Source organism: Elgaria multicarinata, chromosome 2, assembly GCF_023053635.1.
Source record: "Elgaria multicarinata webbii isolate HBS135686 ecotype San Diego chromosome 2, rElgMul1.1.pri, whole genome shotgun sequence".
NCBI lineage: Eukaryota > Metazoa > Chordata > Lepidosauria > Squamata > Anguidae > Elgaria > Elgaria multicarinata.
Genome location: NC_086172.1, coordinates 43778041 through 43804995, shown reverse-complemented (window position 1 = coordinate 43804995; position 26955 = coordinate 43778041). Strand labels below are relative to the sequence as shown.

The 26955-nt window shown below is 42.5% G+C and overlaps 3 protein-coding genes across 8 annotated transcripts in view; 2 read left to right on the top strand and 1 right to left on the bottom strand.

The window, feature by feature from the left end:
• Positions 1-13: 13 nt before the first annotated feature.
• On the top strand, positions 14-20165 carry SSB (small RNA binding exonuclease protection factor La). Of its 2 annotated transcripts, none has more exons than XM_063116413.1 (12): positions 14-64; positions 5496-5570; positions 7626-7729; positions 8968-9142; positions 9746-9853; positions 9943-10043; positions 11389-11460; positions 11557-11599; positions 13559-13699; positions 14981-15167; positions 15984-16118; positions 16978-20165. In XM_063116413.1, the coding sequence occupies exons 1-12, from the start codon at positions 14-16 to the stop codon at positions 17076-17078; spliced, it is 1293 nt and encodes a 430-aa protein (XP_062972483.1). In that variant the 3' UTR covers positions 17079-20165. The 2 variants fall into 2 exon arrangements, with proteins under 2 accessions (XP_062972483.1, XP_062972484.1); XM_063116414.1 differs by lacking the exon at positions 14-64 and adding an exon at positions 87-143.
• Positions 17074-24368, bottom strand: METTL5 (methyltransferase 5, N6-adenosine). The gene is given in 9 exon segments (XM_063116415.1): positions 17074-17158; positions 17161-17194; positions 18865-18914; positions 19705-19756; positions 20053-20135; positions 22168-22349; positions 22702-22816; positions 23502-23624; positions 24311-24368. Coding segments are annotated over 8 exon segments (654 nt in total). The 5' UTR covers positions 23611-23624; positions 24311-24368; the 3' UTR covers positions 17074-17129.
• A 1115-nt stretch (positions 24369-25483) lies between these two features.
• The window catches only part of UBR3 (ubiquitin protein ligase E3 component n-recognin 3), a 108159-nt gene continuing 106687 nt past the window's right edge, over positions 25484-26955 (top strand). For all 5 annotated transcript variants that reach the window (XM_063116408.1, XM_063116411.1, XM_063116410.1 and 2 more), the window contains exon 1: positions 25484-25948. In XM_063116408.1, coding sequence (XP_062972478.1) covers positions 25503-25948 — 446 coding nt within the window. In that variant the 5' untranslated portion in view covers positions 25484-25502. The remainder of the gene's footprint in view (positions 25949-26955) is intronic.

The window sequence follows — 26955 nt, the reverse complement described above, 5'->3', positions numbered from 1 at the left end:
GGGGGTGCGGCTAATGCCGCACTGGCTGCTGGGCTGGCCGGCGAGCAGAGACCGCCACTTAAAGGTAGGGAAAGAAGCGGCCTACAGGCAAGAGAAGCGTCGCGGAAGAAAGAGAGCGGCTGCTGCTTTTTCCTCGGGGAAAGGTTTGTTGGCTTGTGCCTAATACCGATTCTAGGTTTTGGCAGCCCGCCACCAACCTTTCGTCGCCTGTGGTTGTCTCTGCGGGCTGCGGATCTCCCTGCCGCACGTGTGTCTGGGGGCGGCGGCGGCTCTTGTAGGTTGCTTGGGGAAGAAGGGCGGCTTGTAATGTGGGGAATGCCAGCGCCCGGTGGGCCCGTCTCCCTAAGACTCGAGTGGATGGGATGTTGGATTCGATATGCCACCGTGGATTCACACAGCCTGTTGCCGTCTTTGGGAGGGAAAGCGTTGCATTGGGCCTTTACGCGCAGGAGAAGGAAATCTCCGCGATAAAATCCCAGGAGGCGGTGGCGGCTACAGGACTTGGACTCCCGGGAGGTTCCAGATCTCAAACCGATCTATATTGTGCCCACGTGGAGAGCAAGCGGAGGCGGTAGAGTCTTGAATTATAGATTTGACTGTATCATTCCAAAGATCACAGGTGGTGATGGGGGCGATCATTTATGAATGCGTTAAGCCACGTGGGTGTTTGGTTTTTCTAAAACAGTAACCCCTCATCTTGTGAGCTGAGAAACCTAGCGCATAATGTTCAAGGAGGATATGGGGCGTGCATGCTCTAGGTGGCAGAACTCCATTCAGAGGCTAGGGCGGCCTTTTGTGTTGCAGGGAGCGGTTGAAGAAGTGATCCATGTTTTATGGAGTGAGTGTGTAGAGGAACACACGTGGAGGAACTGTGTGATCGGCAGCTGCACTGATAGTGCCTTTACCTAAAAGGCTTATATATGTTGGTTGTGGAGAAGGGGGGAGAGACTGCTCATTCCTTCTCCTGAGCTCCTTTTCCTCTCTTCCCATGCCCCTTTTCTCCTTTAGTGGATGATATACAAGAGAGATTACTGTTTTTCCTCCATCACTTACAGCAAAAGTGATCTCATCAGAGTTGCATGACTCCTTTGGATTGTAAAGGAGTCATATTGTATTGTACAATCAGTAGCTCTGTTTAAACCTGTGTTCTTACAGGAGGGTCTAGCAGCTCACGGAGATCCAAAGGCCTGTACTGCCCAACGTAGCTAAACACTGAGACCCTTGAGGTGTTAGTAAGCTGTAGCATCTCAGACAGCAGGTGAGGGATGCTAACTTTTGAAGGCTGGTCTAGAACCTCTTCCGCTCTTGTGTAAAAACAAAACAACAAAAACACTTGCACATGGGGCTGAGACTGGAAGAGGTTCTAGGCCAGCCTTCTCGAACCTGGCCTTCTCCAGATATTTTGGATGACAGCTGACCATTGGGGCTGGCAGTTGTGACACGACACATCTGGTGGGCATCAGGCTGGGGAAGGCAGTTCTAGACCTCTTTCTGGTGTGCGGGTTGTTGGGTTTTGTTTATATACTGAGGAAAGCATTCAAAACAGGGATTAGTGCACCTGCTCCATTCTGTCTAGCATCACCTTTTGCTACGTGCGAAGATCCATCCCAAGCCCCGTTATACCAGAAGGGAGATGGTCATTAATCTCAGGTTTGAAAGCTTGCAAGTGGAACTTTTCAGGAAAGATCTAGTGATTGAAAGCTTGCAAGTGGAACTTTTCAGGAAAGATCTAGTGATTAAATTAATACATTTTCAGTTTATGCTGCCTTGGGTTCCTTGGAGAAAAGGTGGGATATAAATGAAACAAATAATTTATTAACCACCCAGTGGTTAATAAGACTTATAATAGGACCACAGTTTTGTTCTGGGGGAGTGATATAATGGACTAAGTCTTCTGTGCAACCTTTCCCGCAGATACATAATCTCATGGGACCATATCTATCAGCAATGTCCCCTGACATCAGAGTGGCCCTGCTGTGTGTACATTTGGCAGAAGAACTGAAAGGGGTTTCTACTGTACCTGTACAGATGTATGCACACTGCTTCTCTATGATCAGAAACCCTGGTGGTTCAGGATTGTTGACCAGGTGGAGAGCCTCTATGAGTAGAAGCCCCTCTCAGACCATCTGTTGAAAGCGGTGTGGGGTGTCAAGCGGGCATGGTGGGGCTGGTGAGCATTGCTGATGGAAACAGTTCCACTGCCCCTCCACACATTCAAGGACCGTGTGTGTGTGTGTGTGTGTGTGTGTGTGTGTGTAGGGGAGCATTTCATCAAGTGAAGGCCTCCACCTCACATCCTCTAGCCAGATTTGTGTTTGCTACTTCAATGAGAACTAAGGCTTAGATTCTTAGATACTAAGAAACTTTACGAGCTCCATCCAGACAGTGGGATGTGTCTGTGCAGCTCTGGGTAGGGCTCATCTGGATCCTTAGTAGACTCACTTGCCAAACCTACAAATCTGCCTGGCTCCTACATCCGCCTCCCTGGCTCTCATACACTTTCCTCTTCCATGCCACTTTATCTTTAGCCTGACCTGAGTTGCAGAGGCTCAGATCTGGAGTGGGTTCTTGTCTCCTTAAGAGTTGCACAGAAGAGAGAACTTTCCAGGTGCTGTCAAAACCTGGTAGAATTCCGCTTTATTGTAGCTCTTAAAGGAGCCCTATCAGAAGATGTCTGAGCCAGTTGTTGGAGAATCATGATGACCTTGCTAGAGTTGTCAACTCCCCCCTCCCTTGGCAGGGTATCTCAACACCTGCGCAGCTGGCAGAAATACAGCAGCTAAATACAGTGATAGGAAAAGGCTTTTGCTACTGAATTTGGGACTATGGTGCATGTTTTAAATGCACTGGAATCATTTGCAACTCTCAATCTCTTTCTCCTTTTTTAGTTATCACAATTCAAATGTTAAAAAACCTCACAACAGGTTATAACTGATTGCCCTATGCCTGTAGTACTATACACAATCCCTCACACTGGGTCTGCCTCATCAATTTTGACATAGTGATGGATGACTGTTGTGTTCTTCTGGCTTGGGTAGAGCAGCAAAGTTTTCTGTTGAAAAACTCCCTATCGGCCCTGATTCAAGGGGCTAATGGCTGAGGAGCGAAATTCTTCCAGTTGTGTTGTTGTTATTATTATTATTTATTACATTTCTATACCATCTCATAGCTGAAGCTCTCTGTTATGGTGAATGCAAGAGTATGCCTTCATCACAGTGAAAAATATGTGAATGGGGAAACTGTTTCTTTTAGGATAAAAGAAAGGCGGCCTAGCTTCTGAAAAGATGTGTTTAACAGTTGCAAATAGTCTTATTCATCATTCATTCATTTATTATATTTCTATATTGCCCCAAACCTCTTGTGGCATTCTTAGACATTTCCAGTTTCCAATACTTGTCAGCCATATTGTGACTTGATCTTCTGGGTGGAGGGCTCCTAGGCCCTTTCTACACCTAAGGGTTATTCCAGGAAAATGGAGGGATCGTACCTGCCTGCTCCCGAGATCCCCTGTGTGTCAGTTGGATGCACAGGGACAATCCTGGGAAAGAAGGCAGGTGTAGAAATGGCCCTAGTGGTTACAATCAAAAGGCATTTTGCAAGTATTTCACTTCTTCTGTAATGGACTTGTCTGGAAGAAGTGGTGGGAAAACATGGATGGGTTAAAATTGGAAGACTATGAAGTTTGGATCTCCCCCTCTATAATTCCATGCGTGAGTCATTGCAATTGCACAATAAAAGCCTTGTCTGGAAAATCCCAGAGTGCCATAAGCAACCTCTTGCTTTGTATGGTGCATCTCTTGACATAAAGGTATATATGCCTTAACAATGCAGCAGACAAAAAACAATTTGCTTTGTGTAAGTCTCATGAAGTTGCAGCAGCCCTGTGTGTTAGAACTGTGACCGCTACCTCCATATTTACAAGGATATCCATACCTTGGATGTGGAAGTTCTTCCAGAGGACAGACTCCTCAGCAAAGGTCAACATAAAATGCAATGACATTTTCAGCCAGACTTATGGCAATGGTAGCCAGACACAACCTCTGATTCAATCAGTGGCCAGCTGGTACCTTATCTTAATCTAATCTGGTTACTTCCCCAGGTCATACTGATGGGAATGTAAAGATAAAAAAGCCAGGTAAATCTGGGTTTGAAATTGCACCCCCATGGGTAAAACAGAGACTGGGATTTATGATTATAACTGAAGTGATTTCAATGGTTTTTGAAACACAAGTGGTCAACACAGGGAGAGTAGCGAAATAATGATGGGATTATATTGGGGAAAAACCTATATATACATATACTATGACTAATAAAATAATTTGATGACACGTCTAAAAAGAAACAATCTAAGTTAGAATAAAATCAAGCTCTAAATTTTTGGTTCTCTAGTAATTCTGAGTTACAAAAGTGTTGTTTTAAAATAGCAAATCTTGCAAAATAGGACCAAAAAGGAACGAGATGATATCCAATACAAGAACAGATATAATAATGCAATAAACAATGAAGCTGTAATAATAAAATTATAGGAAACATATAAAAGAAAGCCAAGCTCTTCTGTATATTCCATTCCATCCTAAACTCTATCCAGCTAAGCTACGTAAGAGTTCCGAGTTTCAGAGCATCTTACAAGTCACAATGCATTTTAAGTCTGAAAGTAATTCATAGCTACCAGAGTCTAATAGATCCAGTGGTTTTTTCTCCTTTGCCAGTCCGCTAGGAAGAAAAGGGAAAATGGAGCCCCTGACTACTTTACTTCCTGGACTTCTATGTAGATCACTTTTGGGTCAAATATATAAAAAATGTGAAACCCTGTTTACCCAGTTTAGGAAGGAAGCACAATTACTGTTCCGATTGGTTTTCACCATTTCCCACTTAACTTGTAAACATAGTCCAGTTCAGCTTCATCTCATAAACGTTCCATAGGTGTACGTTGCTGCCAGGGTATTGTTGTGGCTTCTCCAGTTGTCGAGTTGCTAACCAAGGCCTTTCTTACCAGTTTACGAGTCTGTCTCATCAACCAACAATGTCTTTCTCCTCAACAACAGCCCAATTGCCAATGTCTCTCACAAAGGCCTTTTCCTCAGCAAAGGTTGTACAGAGCTAGATTTGAACCCCTCCTCTCTACCAAGAAAATGGCACTCAAGGGCCTTTTCAGTTTTGCGATCAGATTATGGAATGGCTTATCCCATGAGATCCACTTGGCCCCTTCTCTTACTGGTTTTTGCTGATTGGCTAAAACTTTCTTGTTAGGGCAAGTATTTGTTTTGCTGAGCAGGTTATTTTTGTGTGGTAGGCCCTAATTTTAGAATGTATATCTGACAAGCCTAGATTTGAACGGTGCAAATGCACTGGAAGAGCAGGGTATAAGTTTTTAATATAGAAATGCTTTTAAAAGGGTAATATTCCATAATTCAGTAGTGATACCAACGTTTGCCAAAAAAGTGTATTTAATAATTTCAGTTTACAGTATTGGTAAATGCTGGTCTAATTTACAGGTGGTGAAAATGGCTGAAAATGGAGACAGTGAAAATATGTCTGACTTGGAAAGCAAGGTCTGTCAGCAAATTGAGGTATGAATAATCCTTGAGTGCACAGCCATGTAGAATGCCTATGCCAGTGGTTCCCAAAGTGGGCGGTACTGCCCCCTTGGGGTTGGTGGGATTGCATAGGGGGGCATTAAGAGGCAAGGGAGCGGCAGGGGGGCACTCAAGGTGGTCTTTTCCAAAAAGCGCCTCTCCAGAAGGTCTTAAAACCCAGGGACATTTTTATGGGAGAAGATAGTTTTGTCCCAAGACATATAGGGAAAGAATCCACACATGTATTAATACTGTTTAAAAAGAGTCCTTTTAACGGTGAATTGAAATGTTTCAAAAGCACCAAAATGCTAATGAAGCGACATATCCCACTTGGTGTGCCTCGCCACGCCGGCTGCAAAACAGAGGCGTTTGCTCTCTTTTCCCTCCCTCCCTCGGCAAGCCTGTGGCAGGTGCTTCCCATTTAAAGGGGCCATGTGCAGCACGGCCCCTTTTTCATTCTCAGTTCAGCTCCTCACAGACCAGCAGGATCCAGAGGAGCATTAAGAATTTACAGAATAGTGACGTACTCTACCCTAGTTAATAAATGTGATATCTAATATTCTTGCTAAATGACTATCAGACTTTGAAAAGATGTTATCACTGGATCAAGTTCATAAATTATGTTTAATTGAATAAACTAAAAAAAAATGTAATTGGATTTTGAGTAAATATTCAATTAATTGTTACAGTTTTGAATTTTATTGTTATTATCTTCCTTAGTGGGTCATTGAAAACCTCTATTCTGAATAATGATTTTTATAGTGTAGGGTAGGGGGCACTGGGCATGAGTTTGTGGAACCAAGGGGGCAGTTACCTGAAAAAGTTTGGGAACCACTGGCCTATGCCGTGCTAGCTGGGGGTGATGGGAGTTGTAGTCCAACACATCTGAAAGGCACCAGGTTGGGGAAGGGTGGACTAGACTATAAAGTTGGATAGCTACATTTGGGTATTTAATAAAGATTTTCCCCACACTCCCCAAAACTGGCTTCTGCTGCGAGATATGTACTAACTCAGGGTCCCCAACCAAATTGTGTCACATTTGGGAATTTGAGAAACTGCTATGGGCACCACCACAAAATGGCTCCAGTTGAGGGTGTGGCTAGTTCTATGATGACTGCTGTGGGGGCCTGGCTAGTCAAGAGTATGTTGGGGGGAGAAATAGCGAGGCTAGAAGAGGGAAGAAACGGCAAGATACAGGGATGAGTGGGAGAGAAAAAGCAAGGCTAGGGACTAGGAAGGGAGAGAAAGAAGACGGCTAGAAACTAGGAGGGGGGAGAGTGAGAGCATGCAAAGGGGGAAAGGTCTCTGTGGATGGAAGAAGTTTAGGTGGGACTAGGAAGCAACTCTTTCCTTCTCTTCCTGCTCCCTGAACAGCTAATCAGCAGTAAGTTCAGGAACAGGAAGGAGAACCTGGCGCCTTAATGTTTTTCAAGTTTTTTTTTAATTAAAAATACATGTTTGAAAGAGGCAGGAAGTGGAGAGGTTTAGGGCCATTGCTGGAGGTCCTGCAGGCATCATGGTGCCCATTACCTGCCCTAGCTGATTAAATGTTCCATTTCATCCACCTCAAATCCTAGTCTCTAAAATTTATTTTCAAGGTGCACAAGACAATGGGTTATAGCCAGTGCTTTTGCTCCATGAGCAGGAGAATTGTGCTTGCAGAAGGGACCCTTCCACGACAGAAGTCAAAACTTTGGATACAACCCAATGTCACAATCATCTTTTTCTATTGAACTTGCTAGCATAGCTGGATCCATGTTTATATTGTCATGCTCGCTACCTATTTAACAACCTTCAGCTTCGGCCGAGTACTTGATATTATAAAGGTAGTATTATTTTTAAAAAGTGCTTTATGGCATTTCAAAATGTTTAGCAGAAAACTGGATATTTTTCATGGTGAGTAAAACATGCACTATAAATAAATGCAGATGAAAGTCCAAGAAATGCTTTTAGCTGCTATGGATTTGGAAACTGTCTACTTGATAAATGAAGTAGTGGATTGTTACTGTCCTGGTTCTAATATTTATATTACTCTCACTTTCCTTACAGTATTACTTTGGTGATCACAACTTACCACGAGACAGGTTTCTCCAGGAGAAGATCAAACTGGATGATGGTTGGGTGACTTTAGATACAATAATCAAATTCAACAGGTAAATCCAGGGGTGTTATGCAAATTGTGGCCTCCTAATTTCATAGGAGGGAAAATGAGGTTCTGTTCAGTCTTCTGGTAAATCTACATCCCAGGCTGATTTTTTTTTCAAATCCCCAAGTAAAAGACCAGTTTCACTCAAGTTTCCAATTTTGCTTATTTCCTGACTAAGCATGCATACTTATTGGTTGCTATTACAATTAAAATATATCTGTATTCTCCTGTTATATACTACCCAGGAGTATAATCCAAAACATCTGGTCATGCAGCCCCGTGCCTTTCCCCCCTATAGAATTCATTCCTGCTTAGGAAGGCAATTCTGAAATCAAGGATTCCTGTTTTAGCTTCTTCTATACATATGTAAACATGCTTGCTGTCCTTGAAGCCTTATGTGCCTGGAACATTGTAGAAGCAAGGGCTAGCTTTTGTTGGGCAGAGTAGTCTTTCCTTGACGTAGCTGTGTTTGTTGGTTTTACATAAAGGAATGTGCTCTGCCCAAATAGCATGGATCTTAAAATTCAGTTAGCTTAAGGAAAGTTTTTCCATTTCTTTCCCCCACCCCTTCACTATCTGCACTTGTGTGTAAACAATTACTTTCCGGGAGGTTGGGGTTTGTTGTTCCCAATGTGGAAAGGGGTATGGAGGATTGATGGGGAAGGGGAGACTTGCCTGATCTTGGGTAAGACTTGGAGGGCTTTCTCCGCTGTGGCACCCCGGCTGTGGAATGAGCTCCCCAGAGAGGTCCGCCTGGCGCCTACACTGTACTCCTTTCGTCGCCAGCTGAAGACCTTTTTATTCTCTCGGTATTTTAACACTTAATTTTAACTTCGTGGTTTTATCCTGGTTGTGCTTTTTATACTGCATTTTGTATTTGTGTTTTTAAACTGTTGGTTGTTTTATTATTGTTTTAATTTTTGTGAACTGCCCAGAGAGCTTCAGCTATTGGGCGGTATAAAAATGTAATAAATAATAAATAAGTTGGTGGCTGCAGAGAGGAAGAAGAGAAGGCAGGAAACTTTCCTTCCTTGAACTTCTTTAAGTTGATTTACTTCGGGATCTAAGAGATTGGTCGGGGGTCATACTTTCAGTTTTAAGAGTTTGTGCAGTTTGCATAATATGTTTGCATTGCATTCTAAGGACATTTTAATTCAGGTTGTGTTCAGTGGATACTTAATATAACTTAATTAAAAAAACACAAACAGGTAATCTCTTTCTCTCCATTCTGACCTTTCTTCATAGGTTAAATCGCCTTACAAAAGACTTTGATGTAATAGTCGGAGCATTAAGAAAATCAAAGTCTGAGCTTATGGAAGTCAGTGAAGACAAAACTAAAATCCGAAGATCTCCAAACAAACCTTTGCCTGAAGTAACTGAACAATACAAGAATGCAGTGAAGATCAGATCTGTATATATTGTAAGTGAACATAAGGGATCCTAATGCAATGGATTTCCAGCTTCAGGAAGCCCTGTTCCATATGAAACTTTTCTGGCAATGCTGAAGACCCCATACATGGCGTAAAGGATTCTGGAGAGCAAATTTGGATCATGGGGAGCCAAGTCTCACTACCCCTAATCCAAATTTGGATCATGGGGAGCCAAGTCTCACTACCCCTAATCAAAATTTGGATCATGGGGAGCCAAGTCTCACTACCCCTAATCCAAATTTGGATCATGGGGAGTCAAGTCTCACAACCCCTAATCCAAATGTTACCTAATTCTAGACTACTATTGGTGAGCAACATGCCTTTCAGCAAAGAACCCTAAAGGCACAATCCTATGCATGTTTAGACCGAAAAAAAGTCATACTATTCCCAGTGTTCCCCAGCCTGCATGGCCAATGATCAGGAATGCTGGGAATTGAATTCCCAAAAATCTGGAGGGGAAAGCAGGACAAGACCACTGTAAATGCTCTCAAATAATCAATGGGCATTTTGAAGTTTTTGTTGGTTTGGTGCAGGGTGAGTGTCTTTATGTAAACACTTAAATATGTAAACTCCCTAAATCCTCATTTTTTCAGAAAGGCTTTCCACTAGATGCATCCCTTGATGACATCAAAGAATGGCTAGATAGTAAAGGCAAAGTAGAAAATATTCAGATGAGGAGAACACTCCAGAAGAAGTTTAAGGTAACCCCTTTAAAGAGATTTTGCCAACTCTAAAATGTTGCAAGAGAATATTTTACCAAACGAATTAAACACTGCTTTTCTTAACCCAGGGATCAGTATTTGCAGTATTTGATAGCGCCGAATCTGCGAAGGAGTTTGTAGAGACGCCAAACCAAAAATACAGCGACACAGAACTCATTGTGCTTCTCAAGTAAGTGCGACTTCAATTATGTGTTTAAGGTGGTAACGCTCTGATAATAGGCTTTGTATGAGACTTCTAACTTTGGAGTAGGGCTGGCAACCTGCTAGACCAGAGGTGCAGAATCTCAGGCTTTTGTGACCCTCCACATTTGCTCTACCATGAATTTATAGAGTTGACTGTAGCCTACTTCCACTGTAGCCTTTTCCCATCTTGCTGCGACCAGCAGGAACAATATATATCTTGCTTCCATCTCTTTCCTTTGAGGGCACACTTGAAATTTTGAAAAAAGTGTCTTGAGCACTAGCACAAAGTAGCTGTTGTGTGTGTGGGGAGGGACCAATCGCAAAAAAATTTGAGCGCCTCCCCCTTCTTCACATGTGTGCGTGCGTGTGCTCTTTCTCTCTCACACCCGTCTCCATCTCCATGCAAGTGAATTTCTCAGTTCATTTGTATGGGTTAAGGAGAAGCTGCCCTACCCTAAAACTGGTGGATGTCAGGAGATGCCCACCTCTCCAGCTAATGACCCTGTTGCCCCAAGGGTCCTTGGCAGGGAGAAGGTCTCCCACCTTTTTTTGGGGGGGGGGAAGGGTACCTCCCACCCCTCTCCGGCCAAACAAGTGAATGGAATTTGAGTGCAAAAGGGGAAGATAGCTTGGGAGGGGCCTCAGCCTGGCCTTGTGGGTACAATGGCACTGCATTGGGTACTGCAGTTCTAAGGAAAGTTTCTTTAATCCTGGCTACGGATGTCAAGGCCTGGGGAAAAAATGGGGAATTGCTTTTTGTACAATTACCAGGGACATTTTTTTTTACATTTAGAAAAAAAGGTTTCCCCATTTTTTCCTGTTTCTTTCTCTCTTTCCTCCACCCACACAGCCCCAGGCCTTCCCATCTCTAGTCTTGGCAAATTACATTCCCATCAGACTGCAGCGGATTTTGCTTGTAGGTCTCTTGGCAGAAACTATGCTTTTGGGATGTGCTTCTCTTTAGCCCATCACACTGAGTGCCAGAAACCTTGTCTAGTATTTCTTGGGTTTTTCCTCTTGCTCAGTCTGCCTGCTCTTTAGCACCAGCCCTGATAAGAACATTAGTAATTTCTTGCAGTCTCAGGAACAGAGAGTTCAGCACACTTAGAAGATGAGCCTCATGTGTTAGGGGAGCCAGAAGGCCTCTCTTACCAAGAGCTGATTTTTGTTTTGCTCTCTTAAGACCAGCCTGGTAACCTCTGACTGACAGAGCGAAGGTTGGGTGTTAGTCGTGATTCGACTGCCAGACTTCTTGAGGATAGCTACCATATTCTTCCATTTTAAATAGCAGCTGTAAATTGAATTGCTTAATTAGTTTATACTTTGTGCAGGGATGATTACATTGCAAAGAAGAATGACGAGAGAAAACGGAACAAATTGGAAGCTAAAGCCAAGGCCAAACAGTAAGCTGTGACTTGAGCTTTGAAATTAGCATCAATTCTTGTTTCGTCAACATCTGCTTGCCTGACTCTCTCTCTCTCTCTCTCTTTTTGTAACAGGGAGAAGGAAGAGAAACAGAAGCAAGCAGAAGATGCGGAAATGGTATATACTCCTTGATTTCATTGACCGTGTTATCCATTATAATAATGGCCTTGTTTTCTTGTACCTCTGTTATGTGTAATTAGTAGGATACGGTGGCAGAATAAAGACTTGAAAAGCAATTAGCTAAGACTAACTTGAGTCTGCTCTCCTGGACCGATGCAAACAAGACAAATGGGAAAAGTTGAGCTCGATATCCCCAAACCAACACTGTTCAGTGCTTGTGAACTTGCTTCCTATAGATGAGAAGGCCTAGCCAATACGTGCTAGGGCTCAACCCTAGAACATATGAAGCAAGAATAAAGTGCCCCTGAGCAGGTTCAGAGTGCATTTCCCTCCCATATCAGAGATTGGGAGGAGGGTGGGAAAGGTTCAAAATGGACGGCAGCCTTGGGGTCTTCTTTTTACTTTTAGAAATGTATGCACTGGATGCCTGGCTCATAAGCGCTTTTTACTAGTGCTTATTATGAACCTGCTGCAGATATATGAAAGAGGGACATAGAGAGCAGTTCTGCCTCCTTGGGTCCATTAAGCCATACTGCAGAAAAGGCTGCATTAACAAAGGTGGAAGAGAATTTGTTTATTCAATTTATACCCCACCTATCTACAAAATACCCTAGAATTGTAATGCAGCGGCTTGTAGAGCTGGTGTAGCCCAAGTGGATGAGACTAAATGCAAATATCTACCTGTTCACTTTCAAGGGTTTTTCTTTAAGTTTATAATAAGCTGACCACATTCTTGAAAAACTATTGCCAAAGTGCACAATAATGGTGTTTTGATCTCAGTTCCCAGTAAATGCCAGTGTCATGTGCTAAAAGTAGCTTAAAATGCACACACACCAGATTTAATACGATGTAAGTTAAGTGCCTTCAGTTCTAAAGGAGTGGTCCCCAACTGTAGGTCCCCAGATCATTTTGGACCCCATCATGCCCAGCCAGTGGCCAAGGATGATAGGTGTTAGAGTTCAGCAAAATCTGGGGAGAGGCTGTATAAACATGTAGTAGTATTACAATAATATCACTATGCTCTAAATTTGGGAGTTACGGAGCATTGAGCTCATTGGCTCTGTATCAGGCCTGCTATATATTGCAGGAAGGTGTGGTCTGTTGTACTGCATCTTAGCTGAAGCTATATTGCTGGCGCATGGAACCTATATAAATCCTGCATGGGCAGAAACATATACAGCCCAAATGGGATGGCTGTTACGGGCCAGACTTGCAGACTTCTAAAAAACACACACCCCTGTATCAGTTAATGGTGATGGGCACCAGCCCTCTTCAGGCATTCATCTTCACACGAGCATAATTGTGTGCTGCCTCCATCCCTGGTTTCGTATTTCTGATCCTCAAGGCCCAATCCAAGAATTATGGGGCAGGGCTGAAGATGGGAGACAGCTCTTTGCCTGTCATGATGTGGAGTCCGAGGTACTATATGACAGGAACTCTACGCACATAAAGTAGGTTCCCCTCCAGATCTTTCTCTTCCCCACGATGCTTGGGCAACTGGGGGATGAGGATGCAATGGCAAGGAGACCTCCTTCACACCAACATAATCACATGGAGTCAGAGAGTGGCCTTCTACTAACCCAAGAGTTGGGGGAGAAGGTCTGAAGAAGGTAAACTGCTCTTCACAGGAATTTCACAACATGGGCAAGGGGTCTTCCCCTTCGTGGGTTGAGTTCTTCAGAACTCCCCCCCCCCCCCCCCAATCATCATGGGTGGGAGGCCAGGACACAGCCAGTAAGTATAGTCCTGCTCTGTTTCTCCACCACACTTGTGTGGAGTAGAATGCATGGAGGGTACCAGGAAGTGGTTTGGTGGTCCACAAACTCAAGAACTCTTCTTGAAGCTTGTATACCTCAATGTCAAAGGGCTTGGAGGTTTAGAGTATTCTCTCTGAAGTCCAGTTAAATGTCTGTCCTGTCTAATAGAATCTTTCCCCTCCCCTTTTATAAATAAAAGAAATCTCTGGAAGAGAAGCAGGGGTGCTTGCTGAAGTTCTTTGGAGACTTAGAAGATCAGACGTGCCGAGAAGACCTCCATGCAGTTTTTTCTGACCATGGTGAAATCAAATGGATAGACTTTGTCAGAGGTGCAAAAGAGGTCAGAGACTGAGTTGCTGCAGTATTTGTAGCTGATGAAATGTTAAGCAAATGGGGCAAAGGTTTCAGGGTTTAGTGTGCGTGTTTGGGGGGCAGGAGTGGGGGTCACCTAACACTGGCTATTCCCTTTGCCTTATACAGGCAGATCACGTGTTAATGCTGAAAATCATAATAGACAACTTGGCAATCCATTGCCAGACTTCTGACTTACATTCCTCCTAATCAAAGGGCTCTTAATAAAATGTGGAACATTAATGTCATTCTTACTTGTTAGAGTAAACCGAGAGATTCTTGCCTTGCCCTTCTAATCCAACGGTGGGGAATGTGTGTTCCTCCAGATGTTGTTGGGCTGCAGTTCCCATCATCCCTTACCACTGTCTGTGCTGGCTGGGGCTGATGAGAGTTGCAATCCAACATCCAGAGGGCCACATTTCCAGCCCCTGTTCTAAATCTACCTATTACACAGATTAGTTTTTCCACTAAACACTCATTACCATGAGCGATTAGTGGAAAAACTAAGAAAACTTAAATTTACAGATTTACTACATGTGCAGCGTTCCACAGAACAGAGCAAGTGTAAAATCCTTTGGGGGCTTCATTGCCAGTTGCTATTGCCCCTTTAGCTCCCTAGCTTGGATGGCTGATTTAGTCCTTCTAGGTAGTGGTGGTAGTAGTTAACTCCTCTCCACAGCCTGCTAAAGCCAAACACCTATTCCTCAAGGCAGGGATGGGCAACTTGTGGCCCTCCAGATGTTTTGGCCTACAAATCCCATCACCCCCTGCCATTAGCTATGTTGTCTTGGGCTGATGGGTGTTGTGGCCCTCCAGATGTTTTAGCCTATGATGTGCCCACTTCTGCCTCAAGAAAAGAGCAAAAGGCAAGGGGCCAGAATTTTCTGTTTTTTTATCCATGAGCCCTTGTCTTGCCTGGGGTAGCAACAACAAAAGGGAATGGGAGGCCAGTGGACTGCCTTAAGAAGAACAAGAGGAGCTATCTTTCAGGTTCTCAGATGAGTTATGCCCAGTACACATTACAAATGAACCTGGGTAGGGTGGGGGCTCATGGAATTTCTTGTCCTGTATTTTCTTAACTACCACATCCAAGATGCCTTATTGGCAATGTTAACTGCCCAGTCGCTGTCACTTTAGACTGCAGATCTGTGGGAGGCCATCATTTTGTAATCCATTTGGAAGAAAACGTGTCATCTAGGAGAGACTTTTGACAGATGAAAGTGAGCTTGGGCGATTCCTGAATTGATTCAAATTGTATTTCCGTGTGTAGGGAATCATTCTCTTCAAGAGTAGTGCAAAAGAAGCACTGGATAAAGCCAAAGAAGCAAATAATGGGAGTCTGGAACTGCGAGGCAAAGATGTTACATGGGAGGTGCTTGAAGGAGACGCGGCAAGGGAAGCACTGAAGAAAATCATGGAAGGGCAGCAAGAATTGTTAAATAAAAAGAAAGGAAAAGGTGACTTTTCCCTCTAGACTTTTGATATTGAGCATAGCTTTCTTTGAAGCCGGAGGTTTTAGCGATTATGGATATTGGGAAAGAAGTGGGCTACTTCTGGCCCAATACTTCTATCCAATCCAGGCAGACCTATCTGTACATTCAACGGCTAGTTCAGGCCAGCAGCCGTTGCCTGCCCACGGTCCTGGCAGAGAGGGAAAAGTCAGTGCTGGAAGAGCAGCAGTTGTTGGGAGTTAGGAGGGACGGAATTGCAAAAGTGGTGTGAACTAGACCATAATGAAGCAGATGGCCTTGAGATTATGTTCTACGGCTGTGAAGAAAGGGATAAAATGTGTTAGGCCCCAACAGGGTCTCTTAGAAGACTTAGATGCTGGGTAGCAGAGATCACTGTTGGAATCCTAGAACTAGTTCACGTACAGCACATACACTTTGATTTGTCATTGTTTTGCAACCAAATGGCCAACTGACCCAGGCAGTGTTTTGAGGTGATGGGAAAATTCTGCTTGTGGGATTTCATCTATGATGGCTCACTCACACACTATATAGTTGAGGAGAGGCTCAGTGGTAGAGCACATGCTTTGCATGCAGAAGGTTACAGGTCTGATCCCTGGCTTCTCCAGGTAGGGATGGGAAAGACAGCTGTCAGAACCCCCAGAGAACTGCTGCTGGTTGGTATGGACAATACAGAGTCAGTTGATCCAATAGTCCCATTCTGTACAAGGTCACTTTCTATCCTATCTTAATTGTAAGATACATTGCAATATGTCCCTAAAGCTGAGTATTGGTGGTCTAAGGTGTACATATCCTGCCTGACAGGTCGCAAAGGTAAAGGAAAAGGTGGTAAGGGACCTCAAAGTGCACAGGACAGAAAAGTGAAATTCCAAGGCAAGAAAACAAAATTTGAGAGTGAAGACGAGGAGGAGGGCGAGAACAATGACAATGGTACATCAGGTGAGCTATCTCCTTCATCACAAGCTTCCAAATGCATGTATTGAGTATGGTTCCCTGAAAACTTGCTGTAAAAGAGTAATTTCACGCTTTCTAATAACGTTGGTTGAATTTTTCTCATCTTGAACACAACTTCCTGATACAGAACAATAAAAGGGTTGGGTAAATTCTCCACACTGTAGCATGATAGTCCAGATGTCTTATGAAAATTGTATCTATCTAGTAACTGGCAGAAATTTAGCTTTGTTTAGCTTGAACCAGTTTGATACTTCAAAGGGTTTGGCAAGGAAAACGAATAAAAGACAGTGTGTTAAGGTCTTCTCTTCCTCCTCCCCCACCATGGGAAGAAGCTGGTACTCTATTAGGGTTCATTGTGTGTGTGGGGTGGTAAGGAAGTATTAATTACCATATGGGAAATAGTACAGGTCCTAGAGTCCAGATTTTAGAGCATATCAAGCTGTCCTCAGCATTCAAAATGGCTGGTTCAGAAAGTACCTGCTTTTAAGACTTCCAGCTGCCATCCCTGTAGTGAACTTCCTTGGAAGCTATACGTTCTACACAGCTGATTAGTCAAAATAGACTAGAGGTCCTCTGTTAAAACTAAGCAGTCCCTTAAAACCAGAATTTCCTGTGAATCAGTGAGACTCACTTTCAGTAGCTAGTTTGAAGGGTAAGTGGTCTTCTGATTGCCAAACATTCCTTAATGGTGGCCTCAAATTGCTGTACTGCCCAAATACACAGCTTAAGCACTTGATACCATTCTGCAAAAGGGATCAACAGAAGCTTTAGTAATACGTGCTTTATTACTATAGCCATATGTCTGTTGTAGATCATAATGTTGAGTTAGATCTTAATCTTGCAGGGCCAGCAAGTCCCAAGAAGAGGCCACTTGAAGAGGCTGAGCAAGAAGAGCCTGCCGCAAAACAGCTAAAAACAGAAAATGGAGCTGGAGCTGGGGTCTAGTACTTCAGAATGCATTTAAAGGTTTTTTATTATTATTATTTTAAATACATTTTAAGTCATTCCTCCATTCATCTTTTTTCACCAGAGAATCTAATAAAATCAACTTCAATGTCCACCTATAAAGGCAAAGAAGAAAATTACGTTTTTGAGATTCTTTCCTTGGTATGCTTGCTTATTTTAACATGCAATTTTTAAACAGTTTTACAAAGGAAAGGCTCAAGAAACTGAACTACCCTAATTCAATTGTGTACAAAAGTTGTATTTAGTGTATACCAAATAAATCTAAGCATCTTGAGTGTTAGAATTCAAAAAACTATTGTGTTAAGATTTCAGAAGTGGAACAATAGTTGTATCAAATTGTATCATCACCTTGAGTTTCATGGAAGAAAAGTGGGCTATAGATGAAATAAATAAAACAACTATGTACAGTTATCCTATTCGTATGATTCAGTTTTGAATTGTTGTCCAATGCTTTCTTAGAATATCCTCAAAACGTTATCTGCTTTTCCTTTGTAGTATGATGATGGAAGATGTCTGTCTTTGTCTGTAGTAGCCTTCCCCAAACATGTGGCCTCAAGATGTGTTGGGTTACAACTCCTGTGCTGTCTGGGAGTTGTAGTACAACACAGCTGGAGGGCACCAGGTTGAAGGAGGCTGTCTATGGAGAAACAACTTGGTTTTTTTTCATTAGTAAAGGGGCTTAGTGTAATACTTTGCATTATTGGAAATACTAAAGTATCTCAGCACTAGCTTCCTTATGACTTAAAATTCATGCATACCTGCTCTTCATGTAACAAAGTCTAAAATGGTGGAATGGATATATATGTGTCAAAGGATTGATGGAAGTACTAGAGTATTTTGTAGTTACCACTTATTTAAGCTCTCAAATATGACTCTGCCCTGCCCATAGTTGTTGCTTCAGATACTGAAGCAGAATGCATGGAATCCAAAAGACGATACCAATGAATGAATGTACTAGAACTTTCGTTGCTATAAAGGTGATGGTATTGAGATGCAGCATGCCCCTCAATACTAGTTGCTGGGAAACACAAATTGGAGGGTGCTATTACATGCCTGTCCTTGTGGATTTCACACAGGCAGCTGGTTGGCCTCTGTGGGAACAGAATTCTGGATGAGATAGGCCTTTACTCTGATCCAGTACAACTCCTATGTCTCACTCTCAAGTTTTTATTGTTTATACCCAATGGCCATCACAATACAAATGTATCTCTTTGCATACATGATCTTCAAGTGGCCATTTATGAAAAATGAGACACTGAGCTTCTAGTTTTCATGGAGGATAAGGCTATCAGTGGCAAGTAGATTACCCTCAGTATCGGAGGAAATATGCCAGTTGCTCAGGATCACCAGCAGGAGGGTGCTAAATGGTACCCATGCTCTGCTTGTGAGCTTCCCATCAGCATCTGTTCACTGTGTGAACAGAATGCTGAACTCAAAAGGCCTTTGATGTGATCCAGCAGAATGGGACCTAACTTCTGTGCAAGTTAGTGGTTCTTGGGGCAGAAGAGATTAAAGACTACAACCCTACACCATATTCAAATGTGTCCTTAGAAACTTGGGTTTGTTTGTTTGAAAAACCCTTAAAGTTGATACTTAGAATTCTGTATTCTGTTCCCAGCACCATTGTATGTGCTTGTGCAGGACAATCATGGAATAGACATAGCTCTGGTTAAAAACATTCTTATAGGTCATTATTAGCATGCAGTTCCGTTTTAAGCTACAAATACATATTTTTGCTTTGGAGTAAAAGTGGCTTAATACTTACAGATTTCCTCTTGTGAAATTTGTATGATGCTGGTAGATCATACCTCAGTTCTAAAAATGAAGTGAATAAAATTTGTTAAGCTGTAATTGATGCATGATACCATTAATGTGTGTATCAGGCAATTGTGTCTCTAAGGTACAACTGTGTCTCTAAGCTACAAATTCATTGGGGTAGTGATGAAGCAAAACAAGTTGATTGGAAATATGACGTCCAGGAAGAGAATACAAGTTTACACAGACTAAACACATTTTGGATATGGGAACATTTATATTATAAATAAAATAAATACTGGGCTACTGTAGATTGAGGACATGACTTGTTTACAGTTCAGGGTAAATCTGTCTTGTTAAACAGCAGTAATTCAATTGGATCAACTTCTAAAATAAGTATACTTCAAAATATTTATTATCGTCTGCCCCTACGACATACACAATCAAGCTAATAATTTGGATGACAACTCCCAGCATTTCTGACAGCCTTGCTGTCTGGGGCTGACGGAGGTTGAAGTCCAAAACAACTGGAAGGTACTAGGTTGGGGAAGGCTGATGTAGCTGTTTCAAAATGACATTCAGAATAGCTTTGTGATCAAAGTTTTAAAAGGCTCAAGGAAACATTTGCTACGAGACAACATGCACGTTAAGCTAGATCTGTTCTCAGGGTAGACCACATAACAGCTGTTTTTGCTTATCTTTAGTAAATACATATTATATGTTGTTCCTCAGTAGTTTGTATGATTCCCAAGCAGCCTCTCATTTAGACAATTTACAGGGCCAAACCTGCAGTACAGGAACTGTATCATGTGCCTTCAGGCTGACCTGAACTTTATCAACTAGTTCTTACCTGCTAAAACTTCCATCTTCACTTTCCATTCATCTGCTTTCTTCTGAATATGCTGAGCATTGAAGAAATGCAAAGTATTTAGTGGTCATATTAATACTGGTAAAAGTGTGCCTAATCTCTTTAGAACTGAAGCAATAGTAGATGTAGTCCCCCCCCCCCCTCCAAGCTTTTACAATAGGACTGCTTCTATCATAAACGAAAGGCAACAAACATTTAGACTACTCCAGCATAGCTGACTGTGACATTATGTTCCCATGCTGTGAATTTCACGCTGTAGAGTGCCCATGAATTCTGACCCTATTGCTCCTCTTAATAAGGTGCAAAAGCACAAACTTGCTAGAGACGTACTTGTCGGGTTGACGTTTTGTGTAAGGAATATACCGCTGTTCTTGCCATCTGCAGTGCTGTGCTGAGAAAAGCCATATCCATACCTATGAAAATAAAGACTGTTTTAGTTTGAAGCCTCTCTTACTTATTCAATAATCTTAAGTGTGCCTATTGCCTTATCCTAAATGGGTAACGTCTGAGCAGCTTTGAGAGGTGTCATCACAATAATGAAACAGATCTTATGTTTGGTCCTGCTGTGGTTCAGAAGAATTTAACAACTTCTGAAAATGGTTTTGTTGAGCCACGAAGCCAAATGTCTCTCTCCTAAGTTTGCACCACTGAAAGTCTAGAAAAATTGAGTATATTTGAATATTCAGCTTCCGACCTCACCAAAGAGACTAAATTGAATTGTGCTTTTGTACAATAGACTATTCTTGTCTATTGTAATGCTTTTAATAATTACCTTAAACAATTTGGTACATCTTTCTGTGATAGGTGACAGATCTTGTTGATAAGGGGAAATAGCTGAAGTGATAGACCTAAACTTCAGTAAGGTTTTTGACATTTTCAGATGACTTAATCCACCACAAACAGGAAATACAGTTTAGCATATTTTATATATTATTATTACATTTATATCCCACCGTTTTTCCCGTCTTGCAAGGAACCCAAGGTGGCTTACATGATTGTCTTCCTCCCCATTTTATCCTCACAAAAATCCTGTGAAGTAGGTTAGGCTGAGTCGGTGACTGGGCCAAAATCACCCAGGGAGCTTCATGATCAAGTGGGGACTAGAACCCAGGTCCCTTGAGTGCCAGTCCAACACTCTAACCACTTCACAACACTGGCTCTCATATAATGGGAACGATTAACAAGTAGAATACCAAATCTTTTGTCCTAAATCCAGTGCCAATAACTTGAACAGAAGACATAGCCCTAGAACTTGAAGCTGACACCAAATTGGAAAAGACAGCATTTTTGAAGAAAAGAAATTTAATTAAAAGTGATCTTAAAGTGGACTTACAAAACTGAATCCTGTTTATTTCCCCCCAACCCCGCCAAATTCTTATGTCATTGAGGACTACAAAAGGCATGCTGTTATATGGGAAATGTGCATCTGGCAACGATACGTTTGGAAAAGGAAATTATAGTTGTCAAAATAAATATTAGCAATATAATGTAATTAAAAAGAAAACAGACAGCCTAGTCTGTAATCAATAAGCGGAATAAGACATGGACCCTATCTTCACCACTTGGCTTGGCCTTTGGTTTCATTTCTGAGCTCCCTTCTTCAGCAAATAAAAACTCAGAAGAAATTGGAAGGTTCAAGGAGATTATGATACAGAAGATTGGTATAAAGAAATATGGGATATTGCTATAAATGATAAATTAACATGTAATATTAGATTTAGAAGGAGAATAACAAAAAACAATGATTTTGAAGAGATATGGAAATTGTTTCTAGAACATGTATTGTTAAAAGGGAGAGGAAGAACACCTCCAGAAGTCTCAATGTAATTTTGGAAACTAGAATAAGATCCCGAGGGTGGGGGGCACTTATTAATGTGAGTTAGTTAAGAAGTAGAATGTATAGTTAAGAAATAAGAGGAATGTTATGTTACGTATGTATATGATTTATCCTGTGTTGTTAAATAATAATTTTTTTTAAAAAAAGAACTCAGAAGAATTTGAAACAGAGTGATAAAAATGATGAGAGGTGTAGATAATGATATGTGAGAGAACTGGGTTTATGTAGTCTGGAGAAGAGAAGACTGAAGGGGAGTCTTCCAGTCTCCAAAGCATGAAGTGGATGAGGATAATTTCTTGCCTGTCATAAACAACACAAGTGCAGCCAAAAGGATTTACATTAGACATTAGGAAGAATTTTGACTATAGGGGGTTAGAGTACTGGAAAACCATGTTGAGAAGTTTGGTTAGACAAACGGTTGAATGATTTCTGATGGATTCAGACCCATAGTATGGAGGACGGACTGAAGAATATTTTAAGATCCCTCAACTACTCCCCACCAAATTGTCTTATCACTGGAAATGAGGGTGCATCATCTTCTGACCGGGCTAGCTTTAGGAAGGGGTCCTGCACGAGGTTCCTTCTCATTCTACAAAAGGACCACTGACCTTTATTGTGTTTAGTTCCAAATGGAGGATTCATAATAACTGTATCAAATGTTTTTGGCATTTTGTCAGGCAAAGAACATATGTTGCACTGAACCATGTCAATATTTGTGAGTTCAAATTCTTCAGAATTCCTGTGAAACACTTCCAGGGCATCAGCATCTATGTCAAATCCTACACATAACCTAGAAAAGGGAAAAAATAAGAAAACAGCAATTACAATAATACATGACTTTATATTATTTTGCAAAAAACTATACTGGTCCCTGCTCCTAGATATTTAGGGTATGTATAACATACAATGATACATGGCACACAAACCTTTATATATGTAGATTGCCATAGACAGAGCAGGATGTTAGCCTCATTAAACAATTTCTAAAACTTCATTAATTGATTAATTGCACTTCTACAGATTCACTGATATCATCAAGACTTTCTAATTATTTGTTAAGCATTTTACAGAGGTATTAGCATCCATGACTCTTAATTTACTTCACTAAGAAAGCAAGAACACCATGGATGTAAGACACTTACCCTGCTCCCAACATAGCACTTCCAATGCTCAGGACACCACAACCACATCCAAGATCTGCAACAATCTTGTTTTCAATATCATCAAACGTATTGTGAATTGTATAAAGCATACAAGCTGGAAGAAAAAGACAAAGAAATATGGAAATACAGAATTGTCCTGGAACAAAGTGAATATTCCATTTATTCTCTCCCATTTTGCCCCTATCCCAAGAACTGAAGCTCTATCTTATATGTCCAAGCACCTCTAATATATCAGCTAAGTTTATAATGGGTAACCAACTAAACGGCATTCAACTGCAGGGCAAATAAAAAAAAAATCCAGGGGAGCTCAAGCAAATAATACCAAAGGGAAGGCAAACGAGCCACACATGGGCTGTGAAAGTCCTCCATGGCCTCAAAGGTGGGGATCACCTAGATTAGAAGCAGATGCTGTTCCACTGAGCCTCACTTGATAGATTTAAATCGAACTCCAGAGGTCTGATTTTTCAGAGGGTGGCAGGGAATCGAATCTTTACCCTAACAGCATTAGGCAGCTGTAATTCAATATTTGTCAATTAACAAACTTCTGTTTTAGGGATATCAGTTAAGTTCTTGACTCCCAAAATTATTCCTGATCTGCAACCTACAGCTAGTTAATAGATACTTTGAAAAAATGAGGTACTTCAATATCAATGTGCTTGTGTTTAATATTAAGCCATTTGGGTATCAGTAGATTATTAACAGCCATCAGAACTTCTAGAATGAAAGGACCTTCTAGAATTAGCTGAAGATAAACTATGGGATGGACTACTGAGATTTACCTGCAATATGTGGCCTTGTTGGGTATTGCTCAAGCAGCAGTTTTGGATTCTCAAAATTATCAACTTGTTGAAGATTGCTTTCAAGTTCTTTAAGCTTTAACTTCTTCATGCTTTTGGTTTAAGCTTGAAAAAAAAAGTTTGTTGATCAGACATGTAAAGGAATTAAACACAGGCATACTCTTTCCTTTTATGCATAAGAACAAAATGTACAGTTCCTATTTCTTTTGTTTCTTTTTGTTACCCATCCTTGTTCTTTTACTTATAGGTTTAGCAAGGATTATTTAAAAATCCCAGGCATTTTGAATATATTAAATTCAATACATGAGGTAAAATCTTACCCCACGCAACAAAATAACTTTTCTACTGAAATCTTTACACTCTCAATATGGTGGTGGTCAACTCAGAACATAATAAAGCAGGTTATAAAGCCTAAATAACTGAAAATGGGAAAAGCCACAATAGGGTAGGTAAAACCTTTATGGAGCCCTATTAGTAGTGACCTCTCCTGCAGGATGGGTGTTAAGAAATAGGGAAAGAAAAGGACGGGGATGATACTGAAGCCCCAAAGTCTGCACTCTAACGGATCATTACTCCTTGCAGCCTGATACGTTGCACTTACTCCCAAGTAAGTGTATATTGGGGTGCATCCTTACAGGAAGTAAAACAAGGCTCCTCAATATTTTATCTGCATTCTCCCTAACGTATCGCTACAAATAATTGCAAAATCTTTTGAAAACGGAAAATATACTCAAAGCCATGTTCCTAAACATTTTCTACAACAGCTAGAAAGAGATCTCAAATCCATTTACCTTTTCTGTATCTTCACCAAAGATCACATTTCCGCTTTGTGCAGGGTCTTAAGCGGTCCCCTACACACGGAGGAAACACAGCTCCTCGCCTTTAGTTCCTGTGCTATCGTAAACCCAGCTCAGGAGTCCGTTTTTGTTTGCCCCCTCTTCTGGAAACAGAAGAAATAGAAGAAAACCAAAGGAGATAGTAACTGGCGATTTGGATACATATATCGGGGAGAAACAGCTTGGTTTTTAAGCCAAGAAAACCGGTTTAAATCGATTGTGAATTAAACTGTTACTAAGGCTGTAATCCTTCAGATAAAAAGCAATTATTAGAGAGTAAGTGGAAGCAACGGATTTCACTCCTGAGTGAAATCGGATCGCTTTGAATACGTCACAGGGATGCAGTCCTATTCTACAGAGTAAGGAGTACCTAAACCCACTGAAATCTATGAGGTTAAGCGCTGTAACTTCTCCATAAGGTTGTAGTTTTATAGTGCACTCCAGTGCATGTTTATTCAGAAGCAAACCCCATTGAATTCAATGGGATTTACTGCTAGGTGAGTATAGGATTACAGCCCCAACTGTAATTTAAAATCCCAAATCTTTCGGTTTAGGTGGATGGTTCACGGTTTTATTTCTTTAGCAATTGCTGTTATTCATGTTGCTGCATCAGCAAATCTTTATGTATTCAACTCAACTTCCAAGATGTATTTTACACTTCCACTCTCTTCATTTCCTATTTTATTACTTCTCTACTGGACTGAGGGCCCTGTATAGATATAATGAACGTGTTGCCTTCTCTCGTGTGTATGTAGGTGTAGTAGTGGTGCACACAGTAGTAGTGGTGGTGTCTTAGCACACTCCAGGGAGGTTGCTCCGAGACGAAAACCCCAGGAGGGGGGACGGAAAAGAGAAGAGAGCGAGGGCGGGTTAATGTCAGGGCGGGGAGAAGTAAGCCGGCAGGAGCCAGCCCAGCGCTGTGGCAGAAGGTGGAGGACTGGGAGGAGTAGGCGGCTTGAGACGGGCAGGCTGCCGGCTTTCCCGGCTATCGCGAGAGGCACCGCTAGGAGGTGAAGGGAGGGGAAAGGGAGAGGCGAGAGGTAGGCAAGCGGGCAGGCAAACAAGTGAGGAAGGGAGCCTAGCAAGAGCCGGCGGGTTCCGCCGCCCGTGGCAGCTGCTGTTGCTGAGGGAGTCGCAGGTTGCCGTCATGGCGGGGGCCGGAGCCGGAGCGAGCGCCCAGGAGAAGCGGGCCACGGCGGCGCGCCTGAAAGCGGCCCTCAGCGCTGCTGAGGAAAGCGAGGCTGCCGGGGAGCTGCAGGCGCTCCTGGAGCGGGTGTTGTGCCCGGCGGCAAGCGGCGGCGAGGCGGTGTCCGAGGCGCTGGCATGGTGCCGTTGCCTGCTGGCGGGCGGCGAGCCTTGGGACGGCTTCGTGCAGGCGGTGAGGGCCTACGACCCGGCCACACTCTGCGGCCTGGTGTGGACGGCCAACTTCGTGGCCTACCGCTGCCGGACTTGCGGCATCTCGCCTTGCATGAGCCTCTGCGCCGAGTGCTTTCACCAAGGCGAGCACGCCGGACACGACTACAACATGTTCCGCAGCCAGGCGGGGGGCGCTTGTGACTGCGGCGATGGCAACGTCATGCGGGAGGCCGGGTGAGTGACTGTGTGCGGGTGAGTGTGGGGCAGTGTCGGTGGCAGCCGACCCGATGGGTGGCAGAAGTAGATCGCCCTGGGCGGAGAACTGCTTAAAAGAACGAGAGGATCTGCCTCTTACTTTATCTCTCAATGCTGACTAGGCGTGCCTCCATGTTAATAAATTGTAAAAATAATAGTGTGTGACTATGATCTGGGAGAACAGGTAAGTGTGGTCCTGGCTAAAAATCCTAGCCAGCCTCCCCAAACCTGGTGCCCTCTGGGGGAATTGTAGACCAAAATATTTGGATGACACTAGGTTGGAGAAGGATGTCCTGACCTAAGGCATCATGTTCATATGTCGTGGAATAACTACCTGGGCCTAGTTCTGCATTCATGGTCTCTAATCTTCGGTAATACAGACAAAATAATCTTGTGGCCGTTTATAGATGTGCAGCACAATCCTATATGTGTATGTTTAGAAGTGATCTTCTTGAACTTTTAGGGCATGTCTCGTACTCTCTAAAGCACCATGATGGTGCTATAGCAAAAGAGGTGTAGACAGATTTTTAGGATTTTTGTGGGATTTGTTTTTTGCTGGAAGCCCAGGGTCCACCAACTTGAGCCAGGTGCCAAAGTGGCTCATAAAGATAGATACTCAGCCCAGGAATTTGTTTTCAGTACCAAATCAGGAGCTCAAGCACAAATGATTTTGTATACACATCTAGTTTTGAATTCCCCCAAACTTTCTTGATGTCAGCAGCTTGATTTAGGAATGGGAGGGAAAGGGTTTTTGTTGTTCAACCATTGGGAATTTGAATCCTTTGCTGATTCCTGGAGCTCTGCAAATCTCCAAATTTGGTCTCATGGGCCTGAGGTGCTTTATGTCTGGGTTAAAGGGTAACTACTAATATTCTTAGTAGTTTTGTAAATGCGTCCTTCATTCATGTTATGAAGGTGTGCACAGGTGCCTGTGGGTGTGAAAGCACTGTGGGCAATAGAAAACCAGTGGCAAAGAGTAGAAAGTG